Genomic DNA, 18,768 nt, shown 5'->3' on the forward strand with positions numbered 1-18,768 from the left:
GGAAAAAACAAAAGAACACTGATCAAATTTTGCAATACCTTCTACTAAACATTTCACCAAACCGAACACCTTCTCTGCCCCTCTCCCCCCTCTCGCTCTGTTTGTGATCTGAATCACTATGGCTACAATTTCAAAGCTATCAAATCCAAGCCCTGCTGCCTCTCTACCAGCTCCTTCTTCTTCTTCTTCTTTGCCTAGAGTTTTCCTTGGTTTCAATACCAAAACTTCTTTCTCCAAAGTTGCATCATCTTCTTCCAGGTTGTCTTTGACGAACACCCAACCTTGGAGGACCTCCTTTGTGTAAGTATTATTACTTCATTTTTTTGATCTCTCTCTCTCTCTCTCTCTCGTTTCTTTTTACCTGTGTTTATTTGGCGGTGATCATCTTAGCTCTTGCTTGGTTTCGCCTTCTGATCTCTTTATACGTCGATGATCAAGCGTCTTCTTTTTCTATGAATATGTGATACAGTTATTACGCTTTAGGCCTTGCTTTAATGTATATTCTCTAGCCTTCTAGGGGCTTGAGGTACCGGTTTATGACAATTATTTAGTATCATTATTGAGGTAATTAGTTTAGGGAACATGTCTTCTTCATTTTCTATGCCGTAGAAAGTATATCTTAAGAAGTATTAACATGTACAAAGGGATGCTAGTTATTGCTTAATCTTTGCAGCCGCAGGCCTTGTAGTAAATACATTGTCGATATGTTCTTATATCATGAACTTTTGCTCCAGTTCTTATTCAATCCTTTTGAAATGATTTGCCATCAAGTAAATTGGTCCATCTAATTACAAGCATTTGTTTCGGATTTTTTTTGTGTGAATGAACATGTGTTAATCCTGTTAAAAACAAAAAAAAAAATTACAACATGTTTTGATGGTGTTAAAACTGCTGACTAACTGATCTCGATCAGCGCTTTTAATGGATTTTGGAGTTTGTAGCTTTGAGCTAGCATAGAAGATATCAGATTCTGTTATAGTGGATAACAAGGAAGAGTTAATTCCAGATATAGAATATCTTGGTTTTCGAGCTGTAGCTGAATGAATTAAAAGCAATGATCTATTATCTTTAATTCATGGTTGTTGCTGGTTATTTAATCCTTTCCTTTTTACCTTTGATAATTGTGGACTTTGTTCAGTTGTTGTTTAACAAGATCTCTATCACAGTGTCAGGTGCTCTCAATCCAGTGGAAATGGTAGTCCGATAAAGAGAACTACTCTTCATGATCTCTATGAACGGGAGGGGCAGAGTCCATGGTATGACAACCTCTGCAGGCCTGTGACGGATCTGATTCCTCTGATCGATAGTGGAGTCAGAGGTGTAACAAGTAACCCAGCGGTAATAACTATTATCTTTAAAAAAAATGAATTCAAGACTTGTCCAACATTCATAAAATGATGACTTTCCTTGAATTAAGTTGAAGAAAGTTAAGTGGATGAAATTGAAAAGAAAGGTGGAATTGATAAGGGTGTATCTTCAACACTTCTTTAGTGGCTTTTCTTCATTATCCTTGGTCCTGTATAATGGGCTGTTTGAAACATATGATTGCAGATTTTCCAGAAGGCAATATCATCTTCAAATGCTTACAATGACCAATTCAGGTAAATCCAATCAATTACAATTAACTAGTTTTATCATTTTTTTTTATATTATTATTATTCAGAATTGATTACTCTATTCTTTTCTGTTACATGATGTATATGAAATTTCCTTGATATGCCAAGAGGGGGAAAACAAAACGAAGTTCACATATCCATTCTAAGTCTGCCGATTATTACGTACTCTTGGGGTTTGAAAGTTGGATGTTAATTTCTGAGTCAGAATTTTAAGATTGGCAAGCTGATCACTATAGTGTCAATATATTTCTACTCTGATTTTAGAATGTTGGTACCTTCAGAGAACTTGTGCAAGCGGGAAAAGACATTGAAACTGCTTACTGGGAACTTGTGGTGAAGGACATACAAGACGCATGCAAACTTTTTGAGCCGATATATGATCAAACAGATGGTGGTGATGGCTATGTTTCTGTTGAAGTGTCTCCCAGACTAGCTGATGATACTCAAGGGACTGTTGAGGCTGCAAAGTGGCTTCATAAAGTGGTTGATCGCCCCAACGTGTACATTAAAATTCCCGCTACTGCTCCTTGCATCCCCTCAATCAAGGAAGTTATTTCTCTTGGCATCAGTGTCAATGTGACTGTATGTTCTTTCTGTGCATTCTTTCTTGCTTAGGCATTATTGTTGGCTAATGATTTTGTCACTGTAAAAGATGTGCACATAAGTAGTCTTTTTCCATGATCATATGCTGATGAAGTGATCCTGATGACCTAATGGTTGAAGTCATGGTCAAACCAAGTATGGGAAAAGCAATCTTGAATGATCATGTAGTTTTAAGAAGTGACTCTTTTATAAATCAGATTCAGACTGTTCTCCTTTTTCGCCTGTGCAGCTGATATTCTCTCTCACTAGATATGAAGCGGTCATTGATGCCTACTTGGATGGCCTTGAGGCATCTGGACTCAGTGACCTCTCCAGAGTTACAAGTGTTGCTTCCTTCTTTGTCAGTAGGGTGGACACTCTCATTGACAAAATGCTAGAAAAGATCGGAACCCCAGAAGCCCTTGATCTACGAGGAAAGGTAACTAGCTCTGAACTCTTGTTCTTGTATACCATTAATTCTCATTATATTCTAAAGAATCCGTAACCCAGTTTGTCAACTTTCATTAATGTGACTGGATGTGTACTGTTTTAGGCTGCTGTGGCTCAAGCAGGCCTAGCATACAAGCTCTACCAAAAGAAATTCTCTGGTCCAAGATGGGAGGCTTTGGTGAAGAAAGGTGCTAAGAAGCAGAGGTTGCTGTGGGCATCAACCAGTGTCAAGAACCCTGCCTACCCAGACACTTTATATGTTGCTCCCCTCATTGGACCTGACACAGTAAGCCATCTTATATCTCAGAACCCTGTCTCCTGTATTTTATGTGCATTGCTGTGTAGATATTTCTGGAAGGAAATGATATCATGTTCAAGAGAGAGTATTCACGTTTTAAACTGTAATTTGTTGTTTAATGTTTCCCCTTGTGTGGTTTGGTTTTTCTTATGATAGGTCTCAACCATGCCTGACCAGGCTCTCCAAGCATTTGTTGATCATGGAAGTGTTGCAAGGACAATCGACTCAAATGTCTCTGAAGCCGAAGGAATCTACAACGCACTTGAGAAGTTGGGAATTGATTGGGGCTACGTGGGCAATCAGCTTGAAGTTGAAGGAGTGGATTCTTTCAAGAAGAGCTTTGATAGTCTGCTTGATACCCTGCAAGAGAAGGCAAATTCTCTGAAATTGGTTAGCCCGTAAGCCTTTTATTATTTGCTTATAGTATGAATTCAATGTAATAAAAGAGGGCATCGATCTTGCCGTGGAAAAGAAAACCCGTCTGTGAGTGCTGTGTAAGAAGTTAACTACGTATAGCAAGGAATGATAAAAATCCACTCTAAAATGTATTCTAGACGTAGATTTATTTCATGTTTTTGTCTTTGCTCCGTCAATCAAACATGTTTTTATCTATTTAGAATAACCTTTTCGGACAAAAAAATAAGAGTTCATCAACATTTGGTTAATTCTAACTATTTTCTTTGTATTAAGAGGTTGAATGCTTAAATTATTATATGCCTGATAGGAGAGAGTTTCAATTTTGTTACTGTTTTACTTTTAGAACTGTCTGTTGCCGCAGCGTCTAATATCAAATTGCAATGCATATAATTTTCAACCGGTTTAAAACCACAACTCCGCGGCCATTTCCCTTCTTTTATATTTGCGCCAAGCTTCCATTATTCATGGCATAATCTGGCCTGGAATGCCTACCTAAGGAGAGCTAAGACCTCTTGGGTTGCACAGAAGGCCACAGCCTCCTACCTACATTTGAAGATTAACGTTTTAGGAGGTGAAATGGGAGAAAGAGATAGAAAGAAGGACCGTTTTCTGCAATGCGGGGAGATCTTTAATTAAAAACTAGTCGTGTTATCATCCATAAACAGGATAATTTGTAACTGTAACAAATCTTTCTTTCTTTCTAGGAAATATAGAGAACCTGCCCACGCTAAAGGGAACTTAAAAAAAAAAAAAAAATGAAGCACAGAATTTTGTGATCTCTTTGCCTTGCCTGTTTTACTTTACATTATTTTTTTGAAGACTCTTTTTAAGAAGAAAAAATTGAAGAATTTTGCTCCATGCTTGAGAAATTACTGCATACATCTCATCCGCATTCACTATCACGCTCTTCTTCTTTGTCTCGTACATGGAATTGAGGACGAGAGGGAAATATTGAGCGTGTGAGAGAGAACAGCAAATTAGTGCAATCCACAGTTATAATTCTGAATTTTGACTTTGACATAGTTGTGAGCTGGATAAACCGTAAGTTAACAGGTTAACTAAAATTTTAATTTCAAAAAAAATTATAACATTTTTCTTATTAAAGTGGCCCGTTTTATTTGAATTCATATCCTAAGTTTAGCATCTAAGAAAATTATTAAATAAATAATATTTTCTTAAATCCATTCGAGAAAAATAGTTTTAATTAAAGTATAAATTAATCCTAACACTTTTGAAAAAAATAAAATAAAAGAGGAATTGTTGTAGCTTATTTTTTTAGAATATCTTATTTTAAAAATATTAAACTAATACTTTTTATAATCTTAATATGTTAATGTAATATATATATATATATATATATATATATATATATATATATATATAATTCTAATATATAGAGATAGTCCACCTTTGATGATGTAGGAAAAAAAAGACAGACTTGGTTTTGATAGCAGAAGATGGTATGGAAATATCATATAACTGCAAAATAAGAAAAAACAATTGGAGGTAAAATTTCTATATTTAAGAAATTGGAGTAGTAAATGAATATATATATTGTTTTAACTATCAATCACACGTAAAAGCCAAAATATGGATTTCGCCGTGGTGGGCCGAACAAAATGCAACAACATCAAAAAAAAAAAAAAAGATTTTCATAGATTAATTAGCGATAACTATTAGTTATTTTTTAGATGTACTTAAATAAAGAAAACATATAAAACATATTATCCAAACAAAAAAATAATAAAATTATAGGCACCTAGAATTTATATCTTTGTATATTTATTCAAAGTGAATAATATAAAATAATTAACAAGATAATAATAGCCGATCGACATAAAACTCGCACCACGGTGGTCTCCACTTCTTTTTTTATACTCGTAGAAAAACTGAGGCTGTTATCTTCCCGCGACTCATATCACTCTCTCTCTCTCTCTTCCTCTCATACTGGATACTTTTACATTAATGGCCTCCATTTCGACTCTTGGAATTCCATTCCAATCCCCCGGAAGAGCTTCAACATCCACAGTACGTCTTCTTCCCTCTATTTGTCTATCTTTTTAATTTCACTTCAATTTTAAAAGTGACGATAAAATTGTTGTTTCAGACATGGCGCAGACCGATTGCAGCTCTAACTTCTCATCATCCTGGTTAATTCTCCTATCTAAGTTAATTTCGATGGAAATCTTGAAAAACCCTCTCCTCACTTATCTTGTGATGCAATTTGACTTGTAGATGTTTGTATTAAAAAATGTGCCGGGGTCATCGAGAGAAGACAAGTTATAATGTTATCTGTTGGGTTCCTGGCCGGAGCAGCTCTGCAGCATTCCTCTTCAAATAAAGATGCTGCAGCCATGGCAGCCGAATTCACTGACAGTAATCTCATCTCACGATGTCCCTTCTTTTCTTGCATTTATGGGTTTTATTTATGTGTGTTTCTTCTATATTATGGACAAAATTGATCCTTGCTTCGTGCTGATGTTTGTCTAGAAACTTCCGGGGAGTTGTTTGTTAACTGCATCAATAAAGGCTAGTCTCCATGAGTTTGGTTTGTCGTCACTGTATTCTGGACAGTTGAGCGTTGTTACTATTAATAAACTGTTCAATGAACTATCCTTTTCTTCGCTATGTTTTTGACTACTGCCTTCCCACTTCCTCCTATAGGAGAGAATCAACTTTTCACATTCTAATCTTTAGAAAAATTCGCACATCCAAGTTTACACCATACATTTGTGAGGGAGCAAGAATCGCATATATAATGAATTGCTTGTTTCATTACTTGAACCCTTGTTGGTGAAGATAGCTAATAATAAGAGATTGCTATCCAATTTGTTCTCAAGACTTGAACCTGCAATGTTATGGTTGCAATCCGAGTTTTAAAACCATGTAGTGCTACTGTGGATGGCAGAGTAATGTGAAATTGTTCCGGTAAAAAAAAAAAAAAAACAGAGAGACATATAACAACTGTAATAGAATTACTCTTGACCATGTTTTTCTGGACATGCAGTGCCAGCTATCAGGGGGAAGGATTATGGCAAAACAAAAATGCGGTATCCGGACTACACAGAAACAGAATCAGGTCTTCAGTATAAGGTCATTTATTGGATAGTATATGTTTCTAATTTTATCTTTTATATTTATGCATGCACATGGTTAGTTTAGTTATGCGTTCAAATTCTAAAATGAAAAGGTGTGCAGGACTTGCGAGCAGGAAGTGGTCCCTTGCCTAAGATGGGAGAGACAGTTGTGGTAAGTTCCTTAGGCGGTGTGCAAGAATTTAAAGTTTGGCATAGTTTTCTTGGCTGGCTTAATTTGAATCCAAGTAATTGGGGCAATTGACTTTTGGATTTTAGATGATTTAGTTTCTTCATAATCCAAATGAAGCACAGGAAATTTATATATTATAATTTATGTAGCTGAAGTTTGGAGTACATGGAGAATATTCGAAAACAGCAAACAAAGAGGCTCCTATTCTCTGTTACGAAACCCTGAGAGATACTAGTAAATGCTCAAGTGATAGTCAAAATAACTAAACTACAATAAATTTAGTTGTTCACAATAATCATGCTTCAAACAACTATGATGATCACCAGTTTTAACTATAAGATGAATTACAAGTATCATATGCTGCGAGTTAACAACAAATTTGTTGTTTTCTTTCTGATCAGTGTAGTTCAAGTAGTTTATGAATCATGAATTCGTTTTAGGTCGATTGGGATGGTTACACCATAGGATACTATGGTCGCATATTTGAAGCTCGAAACAAGACAAAAGGTGGCTCCTTTGAGGTATGAGATGCTTTCTCCTCATTCTGGAGTTCAAGGACTTGATTAGCTTTATCAATGTTCTGTGACCTCTTGATCTGCAGGGAGATGACAAGGACTTCTTCAAATTCAGACTAGGGTCCAGAGAGGTAGTATATCCTTTCTCGTTTGTATAAAAAAAATTGATTTTGTAGATCAGACTTAATGGAATTGAGAATGAACATCTTTTCTTCATAACCTATCATTTTCAAATTTGACTTTCCTCCAAGTAGTTATCTCGGTTTGCTTGTACACCTGTCTCTGATCCACTTGTTTTCAGAGTATCGGTCAATAGTTTGTCCTTTACATTCATAGGACTGGAATATTTAATTGGGTTGGGTAGTGCAGCTGGATAGATGTTTCAAATGGAAAGTTAGGGACTGTCATCAAATATCAATTCTGATGCCTCGCTGATGAGATTGATTGGGTTCTTGAGCATTCAGGTTATACCTGCTTTTGAAGAAGCTGTTTCAGGAATGGCTCCGGGTGGCATTAGAAGGTGCTGCGTCTGCTTTTCTCAAGGATATAGCCTTTGTTATGTTTGAAGTTCTCTATTACATAAATTTGCCATGAATAAAATATATTAACATTTCAATCGTTGTAAGTGTGCTTGCAAATTTCACAGTATGCTTCACAGCGATGCAGGATCATTGTGCCCCCAGAACTAGGATATCCTGAGAATGACTACAACAAGAGTGGGCCAAGACCAACAACATTTTCGGTAATGCTCAAGTGAAATTGGTGTCGCTTGTTTGCAGTTTATATATGATTCTAAAATGAAAAATAATTGTGTTCGGCAGGGTCAACGAGCCTTGGATTTTGTGTTGAGGAACCAAGGGCTGATAGACAAAACTTTGCTGTTCGATATTGAACTCCTTAAAGTAATCCCAGGCTAACTCCGAGCTGATTCCCCTGTCAGGGTGGACGTATTCCACTATTGCCGTCAAACATTCGGGTTAGATTTTGTTCTTTTGGGTATTGAAATAGAGGTCAATATATATTACTGTATATCCACATCAAAATCTGAAAGGAAGTTTTGAATTTGACCACCTTGTTCCTCGAGAAGATTCTTTTTCTATCTGGCTTTTGTTTGTGCAACATCATTGCCAAGGTATTTTAGGCGAAAGATAGAATTGCATCTTGGTTTGCTAGCTGTGAACATGGATGAATCTTCGTTGTTTGATTTCTGCTGCTTCAATTGGAAATTCCAGGACATCAAATAATTGCATAATCACCCATGTATCACAGTCCTTTCATTCTGGTGATTTACACATGTCAAGACGACACGACTGAATTATTGAATGCTTTACTACTCGACTGTTGGAACATTTGATTGTCAAATGTTGACACGTTCTTAATGTTGTAATTGAGTCTTGAGAGCGTGATTTCCGCTCGCTTTGTGTTGGGAAAGACGATACGGTAGTGCCTTCTGCGGCAGTGCAAAACCCGCAGACTATCCACATCCAGAGTGATCGCTGACCTATTTCATTGCTTATGAAAAACTCAACCTGGATTACTAGCATAACACAGGTCTAAAACCCAAGTTCGGGCAGTTATAAACCAAACAAAACCTTGCAACAACCACCGGGAACAAATAAAACAAAGCACAGATAACGAAAAGTCATTCTACAGAAATTGCTCCCCTAATTTACTGAAAGCTCACGCCGCTTGTAACGCACCATTACCTTGTCTTTCACACCAACCACCATTGCATTCCAGTCTATCTCAGGGAAAGGAGATATGAGCTCAAATTCAAAATTCCTCAGCAAATGACTCCATATCGCTTTTATCTGCAAGTAAGCAAATGGTTCACCGAGGCACCCGTGCCTGCCACCTCCAAAAGAAATATATGAAAATGCCCCTGCTGCTTTGTCTTCTTCTCTCCCATAAGCAAATCTGTCGGGATCATAGCTATCTGGGTCCTTGAAGACATGAGGAAGCCGGTTTGCAAATGCGGGAGACGTTGCGACAATGTGGCCCTTTGGGATGTCATATTCTTTCCCATCTCGTGTTGTCACGCTAAAGTCACTGTGTGAGCTCCGTAGAAGCATAATTAGTGGAGGATGGAGTCTAAGGGCTTCCTTGATGCACCGATACAGGGCATCCATCTCAGATAAAATATCATGATCAACCTTGTTCCCATGCTTTTTCATCAGGTTCTTCTGCTCCTCCAGCACAGCAGATAGGTATTCATTGTGTCGCAGAAGATAGGCTCCAGTCCAAGTAGAGGTGATGGAACTGGTGTGCTGCCCAGCAAAGAGAGCAGCAATGAGCAAGCCTGTGATCTCAGACTCAGTTGTTGGGCGACCATCTTTATACTTTGAATCAATGAAGCACTGCAACATGTCATTCTCTGATTTGCTGGCAAGCTTACGAGAATTTATGATATTTTCAAAGATTTCTGCAAGCTTCTTGCGTGCCCGGTCACGGCGGCGATGAGCCGGGATGGGCAAGTATGGGAATAAAACACTAACTGGGAGCATTCCATTGTCAAGGTCATGGAATAGAGCAGACACATCATCAAAAAGCTTATCACGCACTTCTCGTCCAAGTAGACATCTACTGGCTGTCAAAATGATCAGATGCTCGAGCTCATACTTCAAGTCTACCACCCCACTGTCTCCCCATTTTGAGAAGTAACCCTGCCAGTTTCAAAATGATGATAAAATGATTACAACCACGAATTCCCACATCATGAGCGCGGCATGATTGTTCTAGAAATCATACAGGGGTAAAAATCTAATGTACCATCATGCAAATTGTACTGAACAAGACCAGTATTCAATGATGATTCTCTAGAATGATTGATGGCAGCATGGTCATCAGACTTGAATTTAAAACCCACAGCAACTTTTGTGTTTAAATAGCCAGCATCAAAGAAATGGGTTGTCAATGATACTCGAACACGCAAGAACTGATAGCGTAGAAAGTAAATAGTAAAAAACAGAAACAGCTGACAGATCAATATACTTGCTCACCTCTGCTTCTACCACCATCTGGTCCACATATCCCTTGAGTTTGTTCACTCTTAAAGCCTCTGTGAAGAACCGAAACTGCTCTTGCCTAACGGAGTACTCCACATCAAACACAACACCAGGACCAAAAGTAGGCACATTGAACTGATACACCTCCTGCTGGCTCAAATCCACTTCCGAAGCCTTGAAGAAATGCGCTGACACCTCAGGGCCAATCAAGAAAGTAATCTTCCTATTAACTAAATTCACAGTAAACACACTGCCAAGTTTTGGGTACTCTTCGCGAAGCATCACTATAGGACCTTTAAGGAACTGAATGAGCCCTCCAATCAAAGGCCATCCCTTCATAACAGGAGGCAAGCGCTTTTGAGATCTAGGCATTATAAGTGCAGAGATGAGCTTGGCCACTAGTAGAGTGGCTATAATGAGGAGACCCACATTCAAGAACTTGTTATCCGTATCTCCGGTCATTATAAAGCCAATAGATTTATAATTTGGTTTGATTAACTGAAAATTCAAACAAGAAACAGAAATATCAGATAAATGATACCCACGTCACATGAAACAGCTTAAACCCAACATGAGTTTCTAACAGTTAAAATGAAAGCAGATCTAAAGGTTCCATCTTTAGTTAACATTGAAATCAAATAACTATGAATAACAAAGCTTAACAAATTTCAAAAATCTGTGAGCCCCAAACTGGAAATATCCAATCAGAAACAACCCAGAATCCAGTTCATGAAAAAGCAAAATTCTCTTTCCTTGAAGGAAAAACAAGAAACTAGTAGCACGTGCATGCAGACGGTGAGAAAAAAACAAGAAAATGCGGTAACAAACTCAGACACTACACGTTTAACATCCATCAGAAAGTAATGAATTAATGATAGAGTTGAAATCAGAGTGAAGAAGTAGAAGTACCTGATTTCAGATTGAAAAGGGGAGGACTGGCAGAGAAAGAAATCAAAGGATCGTGGGGGTTTTAGAATCAGACAGAAGACATGATCACATAAATGAGAGGCAAAGTGAGGTTTCTTTTCACTTTCTCTTCAAAAGTAGAAATAGCAAAAGAGGAGGGAGGGTGGTGGCCTTCTGAAAGGCGGGGTGTGGGATGTGGGTTTAGGATTTTACGGGAGTGTTAATCATGATGGGTTACCTTAAATGAAGGAAACGAGGTTTCCTTCTCAAGGATACTGTGGTTAGTTGTTCACTAGCCTGGTTCGTAGCATCACTACTATTATTATTAAAAAAATAAAAATTATGAACTAATTTTAAAAATAAAATTATAAATTAGAAAAATTTTAATTAGAAAAAAAAGAAAAACAATAAAAAATCTAAAGAAGAGGGTCCAAATTAGAATCATAATTATGGTTGAAAAAATAAAAACTATAAAGAATAAAATTAAAAATTATAAAAACTTTAATAAAAGAGTAAAAGTAAAAAATTATAAATTAAAAGTAGAAGGACTGAGTTGAAAACTTATATATACAAATTAAAAAATAAGGGTTAAATTGAGAAATAAAAAAAAAATAAAAACGGTACAAAAATCAAAACTAAAAGACAAAATCTAAAATACAAATAATAATGAGGACTATAGTATATTTATTATGCTGAGAGAGAAAAACAAAGAAAAAAAACTAAGAAAGACTCACAAGTCATATGTCGACAATATTTGAATACTATGCGCCGCTTCAAATTAATGACAAGATGATGAGAAATAACATGCGATGATGAAAGCTTATTTTTAAGCATCTCCAAAGTTCCCTAGCATCTCTAAAGTGCTGGCGTGTTCACTGCTCGTACCCCTAAGTTTTTTAAATTAAAAATATTATTTTAATAGTCAATTATAAAGCTATTTTTTATCAAACTAATAATTAAAAAAATTGTTGTTGGAAACCATAATACCCATAACTTCAATGGATTGGTTTTTTTGGATTCAATGATACATGTTTAATTTTATTATGTATATAAAAAAATAATTATTTCACTCGAGATATTTTAATTTTTTTTATTCATAATACTCAGGTCATTATTTAAAAAGATAAAAATATAAAATTTTATGCGAAGAAAAAAAAAAGTCAACTTGAAAAATATAATAGGAGCTATAATAGAGCACTCATCTATTTTAAGTCTCGTTTGTTTACTGGAAAATAGTTTTATTTTGAAGAATAAATTCTAAAAAAATGAATTATCTTCTAATATTTGGTAGTATAATGAAAAATAGCTGGAAAACATTTTTGAGTGTTTAGTTATGTTATGGAAAATAAGCTGAAAAATAATTTATTAATATTTTTTTCAAGTTTATTAGAATAAATGAGGAACAAATCTTATAAATTAAAAAGTTGAATGAAAATAAAATTAATATATATACAAATATAATTTCATAAATTATCTCAAACAAAATAAATAATAACCAAAATAATAGAGATCAAAACTAACAAATAAAAAAATTAAAAGATGAAGAAATTAAAATAATAATAATTATCATTTCATAAATTATTTCAAATAAAATATTTAACAATCAAAAGAACGAGAATCAAATTTAATAAATAAAAAATTTAAAGTAAAAAATAATAAAGAAAATAAAAATAAAAATTATGAAAACGATAACCAAAGTTAATATAAAAATTAAATTCTAAGAAATTAAATTAAAAACATATTCAAAATAAAATATATATATATATAGCAATTAAAAGTTTGAGAACTAAATTTAATATAATTAGCAAATAATATAGTATTTCTAAATTTTTTATAATTTTTAAAAAGTGTTTTCTATTTAAATACAAGAAAATATTTTTCTAGAAATCAAGCTAAATTTTTATTTAACTAGAAAGTATTTTTTATTAATTAAATTTTTTAATAACAAATAAATATAAAAAAATTAAAATTAATTTAAAAAAAAAATACTTTACATCAAATGAGGATATTTTTTCCTGGACCCGGATCTAGAAGCGAAGCAAAATGGTGGGTGTCACTATGTTGTTTATTTGGAAAAAATCTCTATTGATATATGTCAGGTTAGTGACAGACAACACTAGCACTTGACTCTTCTATGCCACTTTACCACTCTTCTTCACTGGCACTGGGAATGGATTTGGGAGTTTTTTTTTTCAACTTGGTTTTTAAAATATTTTTTATTTAAAAAAATATATTTTTATGTTTTTTTTTATAGTATTGATATGATAATATTAAAAATAAATTTTAAAAAATATCATTTTAATATATTTTTCATTTAAAAATATTTTTGAAAAACATTTTATATTATACTACTAAACACTAATTTAACAGAGAGGAATCTCGAGGTCCAAAAAAAAAACGATATTCTTCAAAAAAAATAAATACATTTGAGGTGAAAGGTAGCTTAATAAGGATGTCTTAAAATGTTGAAAAAGAAATTTGGAATTAAATCAATGCTTAATTTAGTAAAATCAAATTTAATTTTCTTGACTAAATATAACAAAAACTTTTAGAACCAAAATTAACGCTGCAAAAAATTCCTAGCCTCTTATTCTTTTTATTTTTTTCAATTTTATTGGAGAAATGCTTTTAACATTTTTAATCCTTTATTTTTTGAGATTTTTGTATTTTGATCTAAACTTTTATTTTTCTTGTATTTTAATCTTTGAGCTAGAGAGAGAAGATAAAGAATAGATGAAAAACAACTTAATGAGAATGAAACTCATCATTTCACCATGATTAGATAATTAAAATGATTGTTTTAGATGTTAATAACTTTCATTTCACTAGAGGAGTTTTATTAGGGTATTTTAAGCCGTCCTCCATCTTGTCGAGAAAAGCATATCAAGATTGAGAGATAAAAAACAACTTAATTTTGCAATTTCAAAGCAATGTTAAAGTATTTTGGGTTGTGAGATTGATTCACGAGGTTTTAAAGGTGAATTTAAGGTTAAAATGAGTTTTTGAATTAAAAAACTCATTGCTTGGTTTTCCAAACACCTTATTGGTGGTCGGGATCTGGAGATGCAATTTATCCTAAGTTATCCTGGTATCATAATCCAGAGCGCGAGTTAAGTGGTTTGTCTCTAGATAACTCGGGTAAGTTTTTTTTAAAAAAAATAATTTTTTTTTCTCAATTTCATCATTTAATATTAGACTGGTTAGGGATTGAGTTTCAAATATTTTTTTGCTTGATATGAAGTTATGTCATTCTTATAACCTGAATCACGTGTTTGATGGTTTAACATGAGCTAACTCAAGTTGTTTTTTTTTAGAAATGATTTTTTTTATTTTATTTAAAAAAAAATACATTTAACATCCAAACGGTTTGGTTCAAAATATGATTGTTCACCATAGTTTAAAAAATTATATTTTATATCATATAGTTTATAAATATGCTAACACTTAACATCCTCCTTAAAAAAATATCAACAACAATTGTCAATTTATTTATTGAAATGCAGAAAGAACCCTTAAAGCTCAAAAATAAAATAAAAAAGTGCCACCAAGCTAAACGATATCTTATTAATTACAAAAATATCATTGGTTTTTTTAATTTAATATGTCACAATCTAAATATTTTTTTTAAAAATATCCAGTATTTAAAAATAATACAGTCTAATATACATTGGATTTTTTTTCATGATTAAATAGAAAACATGTTAGAATGTCTTTATATTTTTTATGTTTAAAAAATAATTAATATGACTTACAATGAAGTTTGATCTAGTTTGTACTAGAATAAAAATAAATAACAAAAATATATTTGATTGAAGAAACAAAAATGTAAAATCAAATTTATTTGTAAAACAATTATTGAATGATTTAATCCCATCAAAGCCAAGATACGAGAAGACATATCTCTTTTGATTTCATCTCTTTTTATCTCAAATCAGTAATTAAACACCACCTCCTTCTATCTCTCTCTCTCTTTTTTTTTTTCCCGTCTATGGAAAGTATGCACTCTCCACCATCTTCGAACTTCATGGCAGCGCACTAATAGCCAACGACGGATCCAGCGTGGAGCGTTGGCCCCGAAGGATAAAATATTCGACACGCAACTTAAAAATATATCCAATTTGGTCCATTTCTTTTTTAAAAATAAATATTGCCCTCTCTCAGTCTTCAAGGATCCATCATCACCGCTAAGAGCTAACAGCAACAGGCCAGTTAACATATCCTGTGTTTTCTCAAGGAGTGGAACACCAGTCACAGACTAATGAATTATTGGCCCAGCACCAAAATAAGAAAGAGAATGAAAGGATCGGTCATGTGAATAGAATACAATGGTGGTGTTTGTGTGCTAGACGCAGATCGCGCAGTTTAAAAAACAGAAAAAGGTAATAATGCATTAAATTATGGTGTCAAGGTTTCCACCAACAAAGCTCTTCTTTTCTGGGGGGTGGGGGGGCAGGAGAAGAGACTGGAGAGGACCACAAACAAATACGTAAATCTTGGACAAGAAAATGAAACTGCCACCTATGGACTCACTGGAAAAAGTTCTTAGTTGCTTCACCAACCAAAGCTTCGAGGCCAAGAGCCAATAAAATCAGAAGCGTACAGTTTCTAAATTACAATCATAATGTTCAGAGGTAAAAGATGCGAACAAAAAAGTACCATGGGGGAAAGACAGCAAGGAGAGGAATCTCACTCATTCGATATCTCCTCCGATTTCCCTTGGTGTGAAAGCCCTGAGGACCCTGAGTAGACATGACCACTATGACCTCTTCCCGAGTCTAGAGCAGACCGATCTGTGGATCCACTGCGATTATGCAGACGCCTTTGTTTAGTATTTGATTGCTCCCCAGCTTCAGACAATGAACTCTTATGTCTGCTACTATGTGTCGATGCAGCATGTCCCCTTGACAACTGTGAGTTTCGCAGCTTGGAACTTGGGGTTGTAGTTCCAGAATGGAGGGAAGAATTCATCAATGAAGATCCAGCAGACATCTGATATGAACGTTTTGATTTCTTTTCTGCTTCTTGTTTCTCAAGTTCTTTAGGGTCAGGATAATGCACAAGCGAAACTTGTCTTGAAATTTTACCAACTATCAGTGCAGAAAACCATGTCAGGTAATGCTTAAATAAGATTTTAACACAGCAGGATTGGATTCACATAATTAAATCAACAGTGCAAAAAGCTATCACAACAACAACAACAATGGATGTATATTTTTGGACTATTTTAATAATCAGGGATGAATAATCAATTGCACAGTGTTGATTGAGGAGTCTATGACAAACAAATGACATCCATGTTAAATTTAGACACCTAAAACACTAGATATCCAGTGATACACTTGCATGCAACTGATTTGATAAGCAATGGTTCCAAGCTCATAGAAGTACTAGTGTTTTTTTATAATTACTAAAAGGCATCAAATATATATAGCCCCTATTATGGGGGGTGGGTTGGGGGGACATAAACATAGCATGGCAATAAATTCTTTCATGATATGCAAAGAAGCAAACACCTTAATCCAATTAAATCTATTGAGGAGGACAAACATGATTCTTCCCCTTGATTGTGCAGCAATATTCTCACAACCATCAAAATATGCTAATGAAATGCAACCCCAAAGCTCTCCTCTTCCTCGCCCCTCCAAACTTACAGAACCTGACTCAACCCCCACAAAACCCAACAGCTTCAAAAACCAATTATCATAAAGTTCTTCCCCATAAACAAAAGAGTAAGAGATTCAGCCATTTTTTATAAAGTATCTATTTAACAACACCTTTTTAATAGTTAAAACATACTCCAAGAGCTCCCAAGTGAAAAAGGACACTACAGAGGGTATTTTGGAATTTTAACCTCTAAGTTCCTCTCCGCGAGAAGTTGCTACCTTGCTATTCACCTCAATGCTTGACCAGAACAATCCTTCCACAAACTCCATAGAAGAATCACATTAAAATGACCATTTTTATTTCATCCCAGTATCACTCTCCATATGCCTAGATAAAGAGTTAACCTCGAATCTGATAAAAATTTAATTCGTAGGTTAACTAAAGAGTTCATCAATCTACTAGTTCAATTGTTATCTAATTCATATTCCACCATGAAACAAGATACTGGACATGAGTAGAAATGACCTCCCCTTTTCTTTCTTGTCTATATTTTCCCTTGTTTAAAGTGCTGACTTCATTTGATGGAAATAGCTCTCAACAATTCAACACCATTATGGGAAAAATCCACATGGAGAATTTATTTGCGATATAGATATATCTACGACAACCTTCACCACTTCAACTTTTAGTTATCTAAAGACCCTGGTGTCAACATCCAGCTCTATACCTCTTCCTATAGCCATTTTCCCAGGTCTCTTGATTCCAGCAGCCACAGGTGTGCTGCCAATATCCATACTCTCACTCAATGGTCAACAACAGAAAGATTTCCACTAGCATATAAAAAACATGTGGTTATATGCAAGTCTATGAAATTGATTGGAACAATCAACAACATAAAATACTAAACAATTGAAAAGAACAGAAAACAGTATCATGTTGGGGATAAAGTAATTTCATAAAATACAATTCATTTATAATTCAGGAAGAAAAAGAAAGTAGAAAAGCCAAATTTACCAATCTTCGTTTCCAATTCAGAAGAAAGGAAAACCGTTGCATCTAGCCCTTTAGCAGAGCAGCTGACCAGATCAAATGCTTTCCCTGCCGTAAAAAGTAATAATAAACCTTGTTATCTCCAAATTATGCACACATCAAGATTAGCACACATACAGTAACTGTATGCTATTTTCAATGACAGAAACTGCATCAGTTGTTGATACCTGGAGATGCCTCGAAATTTCCCAAACATCCATCCTGATCAAGACTGAGCGAAAGTTCTTTCCCATTAAAATCAGGAAGCTGAAATACACATACAATTAATAATGTTAGCAATTAAATCTTACTCTCCATGAATCGCAAAACAATGATAGCATTGTTTACAATGACCTTCAAATAACTGGCACCTTATTAAATAATACTGATAAATTTGTTTTCCCATAACAACAATGAACGCAAAACTCAGTAATAAAATAATAATTTACTTAATGAAACTATGAGTCATTTATTTATAGAGATAATAAAAAGAGCATGTAAAGCTTGCTTACTTCATTAATAGGCCATTGAATGAGCCAGAGCTCAGTCGAATCTGACAAGCTAATATCAGCCAATGGTTCCCTCGAATCTTCTTCAAATCCTGGTTCAGGCTTGTAACCCTCCATCTCCTCAACATCATCCATTGCCCAATACCTCTGCGAAAAAAAATATATATAACATCACTCTTCATTCAAACATTTCATCAAACACCTTCCAAACAATTTTCATCCCTTTCCTTTTACTTCATAGGTGTTACAATTACCAATTTTGTTAATTAAAAAAAACGAAGGAGCTTGCTGCTTGTGCAGAGGGAAACTTTAGAGATTGAATAGAAGTTACGTGAAAGATAACGAGAAAAGAGAGGGAGAGAGGTACCTTTATGGATAGTAATAACAGTAACGGCGAACAAGGAACTTTTTTTTCTTCTTCAGTCGTGGTGCTTGTTGCTTGCAGTTGCAGGGGGGTTTAAGCGAAACCTAAAAACCTCACGGCTTCCCTCTCTGTTTTGTCTGGGAGCACAAGTATTTTGCAGGAGGAAGGTAGCGTGTTAAGAGGCCGAAGTCTAGTGGGAAAAATTA

General features: G+C 34.6%; 4 protein-coding genes across 8 annotated transcripts; 2 read left to right on the top strand and 2 right to left on the bottom strand.

Annotated features, from left to right (window-relative positions):
* On the top strand, positions 1–3,611 carry LOC105133779 (uncharacterized). Its single transcript, XM_011037889.1, has 7 exons — positions 1–300; positions 1,167–1,338; positions 1,552–1,601; positions 1,898–2,198; positions 2,449–2,637; positions 2,752–2,934; positions 3,103–3,611. Exons 1-7 carry the CDS (start codon positions 119–121, stop codon positions 3,346–3,348), a joined length of 1,323 nt encoding a protein of 440 aa, XP_011036191.1. The 5' UTR covers positions 1–118; the 3' UTR covers positions 3,349–3,611.
* A 1,594-nt stretch (positions 3,612–5,205) lies between these two features.
* On the top strand, positions 5,206–8,397 carry LOC105133780 (FKBP-like peptidyl-prolyl cis-trans isomerase family protein). 3 transcript variants are annotated; one of them, XR_843865.1, is made up of 10 exons: positions 5,206–5,391; positions 5,471–5,513; positions 5,599–5,739; positions 6,371–6,456; positions 6,562–6,612; positions 7,071–7,151; positions 7,232–7,276; positions 7,610–7,665; positions 7,792–7,887; positions 7,967–8,397. XR_843865.1 is itself a non-coding variant. In XM_011037890.1 (10 exons), exons 1-10 carry the CDS (start codon positions 5,329–5,331, stop codon positions 8,060–8,062), a joined length of 738 nt encoding a protein of 245 aa, XP_011036192.1. In that variant the 5' UTR covers positions 5,208–5,328; the 3' UTR covers positions 8,063–8,397. The 3 variants fall into 3 exon arrangements, 1 of the variants encoding a protein (XP_011036192.1); XR_843866.1 differs by having other exon boundaries at positions 7,804–7,887; XM_011037890.1 differs by having other exon boundaries at positions 5,208–5,391; positions 7,812–7,887.
* A 231-nt stretch (positions 8,398–8,628) lies between these two features.
* On the bottom strand, positions 8,629–11,309 carry LOC105133781 (sterol 14-demethylase-like). Of its 3 annotated transcripts, XM_011037892.1 has the most exons (4): positions 11,144–11,309; positions 11,060–11,106; positions 10,145–10,648; positions 8,629–9,808 (listed from the first exon to the last, which is right to left on the bottom strand). In XM_011037892.1, exons 3-4 carry the CDS (start codon positions 10,610–10,612, stop codon positions 8,810–8,812), a joined length of 1,467 nt encoding a protein of 488 aa, XP_011036194.1. In that variant the 5' UTR covers positions 10,613–10,648; positions 11,060–11,106; positions 11,144–11,309; the 3' UTR covers positions 8,629–8,809. The 3 variants fall into 3 exon arrangements, with proteins under 3 accessions (XP_011036194.1, XP_011036195.1, XP_011036193.1); XM_011037893.1 differs by having other exon boundaries at positions 10,145–10,632; positions 11,060–11,309; XM_011037891.1 differs by having other exon boundaries at positions 11,060–11,309.
* A 4,216-nt stretch (positions 11,310–15,525) lies between these two features.
* LOC105133783 (mediator-associated protein) lies at positions 15,526–18,751 on the bottom strand. Its single transcript, XM_011037894.1, has 5 exons — positions 18,566–18,751; positions 18,202–18,345; positions 17,878–17,956; positions 17,675–17,758; positions 15,526–16,143 (listed from the first exon to the last, which is right to left on the bottom strand). Exons 2-5 carry the CDS (start codon positions 18,331–18,333, stop codon positions 15,743–15,745), a joined length of 696 nt encoding a protein of 231 aa, XP_011036196.1. The 5' UTR covers positions 18,334–18,345; positions 18,566–18,751; the 3' UTR covers positions 15,526–15,742.
* Positions 18,752–18,768: the final 17 nt, after the last annotated feature.

This window comes from Populus euphratica, unplaced genomic scaffold, assembly GCF_000495115.2.
Source record: "Populus euphratica unplaced genomic scaffold, PopEup_1.0 scaffold37.1, whole genome shotgun sequence".
NCBI lineage: Eukaryota > Viridiplantae > Streptophyta > Magnoliopsida > Malpighiales > Salicaceae > Populus > Populus euphratica.

What these genes read in the sequence shown, in the direction of transcription:
- LOC105133783 (XM_011037894.1), bottom strand. Translation starts at nt 18,333, where the DNA reads ATGGATGATGTTGAGGAGATGGAGGGTTACAAGCCTGAACCAGGATTT. An exon ending in TTCAATGGCCTATTAATGAA is followed by an intron (nt 17,957 to 18,201) that starts GTAAGCAAGCTT and finishes TGTGTATTTCAG; the next exon opens with CTTCCTGATTTTAATGGGAA. An exon ending in AAATTTCGAGGCATCTCCAG is followed by an intron (nt 17,759 to 17,877) that starts GTATCAACAACT and finishes TTTTTACGGCAG; the next exon opens with GGAAAGCATTTGATCTGGTC.
- LOC105133781 (XM_011037892.1), bottom strand. Translation starts at nt 10,612, where the DNA reads ATGACCGGAGATACGGATAACAAGTTCTTGAATGTGGGTCTCCTCATT. An exon ending in AGATGGTGGTAGAAGCAGAG is followed by an intron (nt 9,809 to 10,144) that starts GTGAGCAAGTAT and finishes TGAAACTGGCAG; the next exon opens with GGTTACTTCTCAAAATGGGG.
- LOC105133779 (XM_011037889.1), top strand. Translation starts at nt 119, where the DNA reads ATGGCTACAATTTCAAAGCTATCAAATCCAAGCCCTGCTGCCTCTCTA. An exon ending in CCTTGGAGGACCTCCTTTGT is followed by an intron (nt 301 to 1,166) that starts GTAAGTATTATT and finishes TCTCTATCACAG; the next exon opens with TGTCAGGTGCTCTCAATCCA. An exon ending in GTGTAACAAGTAACCCAGCG is followed by an intron (nt 1,339 to 1,551) that starts GTAATAACTATT and finishes ATATGATTGCAG; the next exon opens with ATTTTCCAGAAGGCAATATC.
- LOC105133780 (XM_011037890.1), top strand. Translation starts at nt 5,329, where the DNA reads ATGGCCTCCATTTCGACTCTTGGAATTCCATTCCAATCCCCCGGAAGA. An exon ending in GGCAGCCGAATTCACTGACA is followed by an intron (nt 5,740 to 6,370) that starts GTAATCTCATCT and finishes CTGGACATGCAG; the next exon opens with TGCCAGCTATCAGGGGGAAG. An exon ending in CAAGACCAACAACATTTTCG is followed by an intron (nt 7,888 to 7,966) that starts GTAATGCTCAAG and finishes TGTGTTCGGCAG; the next exon opens with GGTCAACGAGCCTTGGATTT.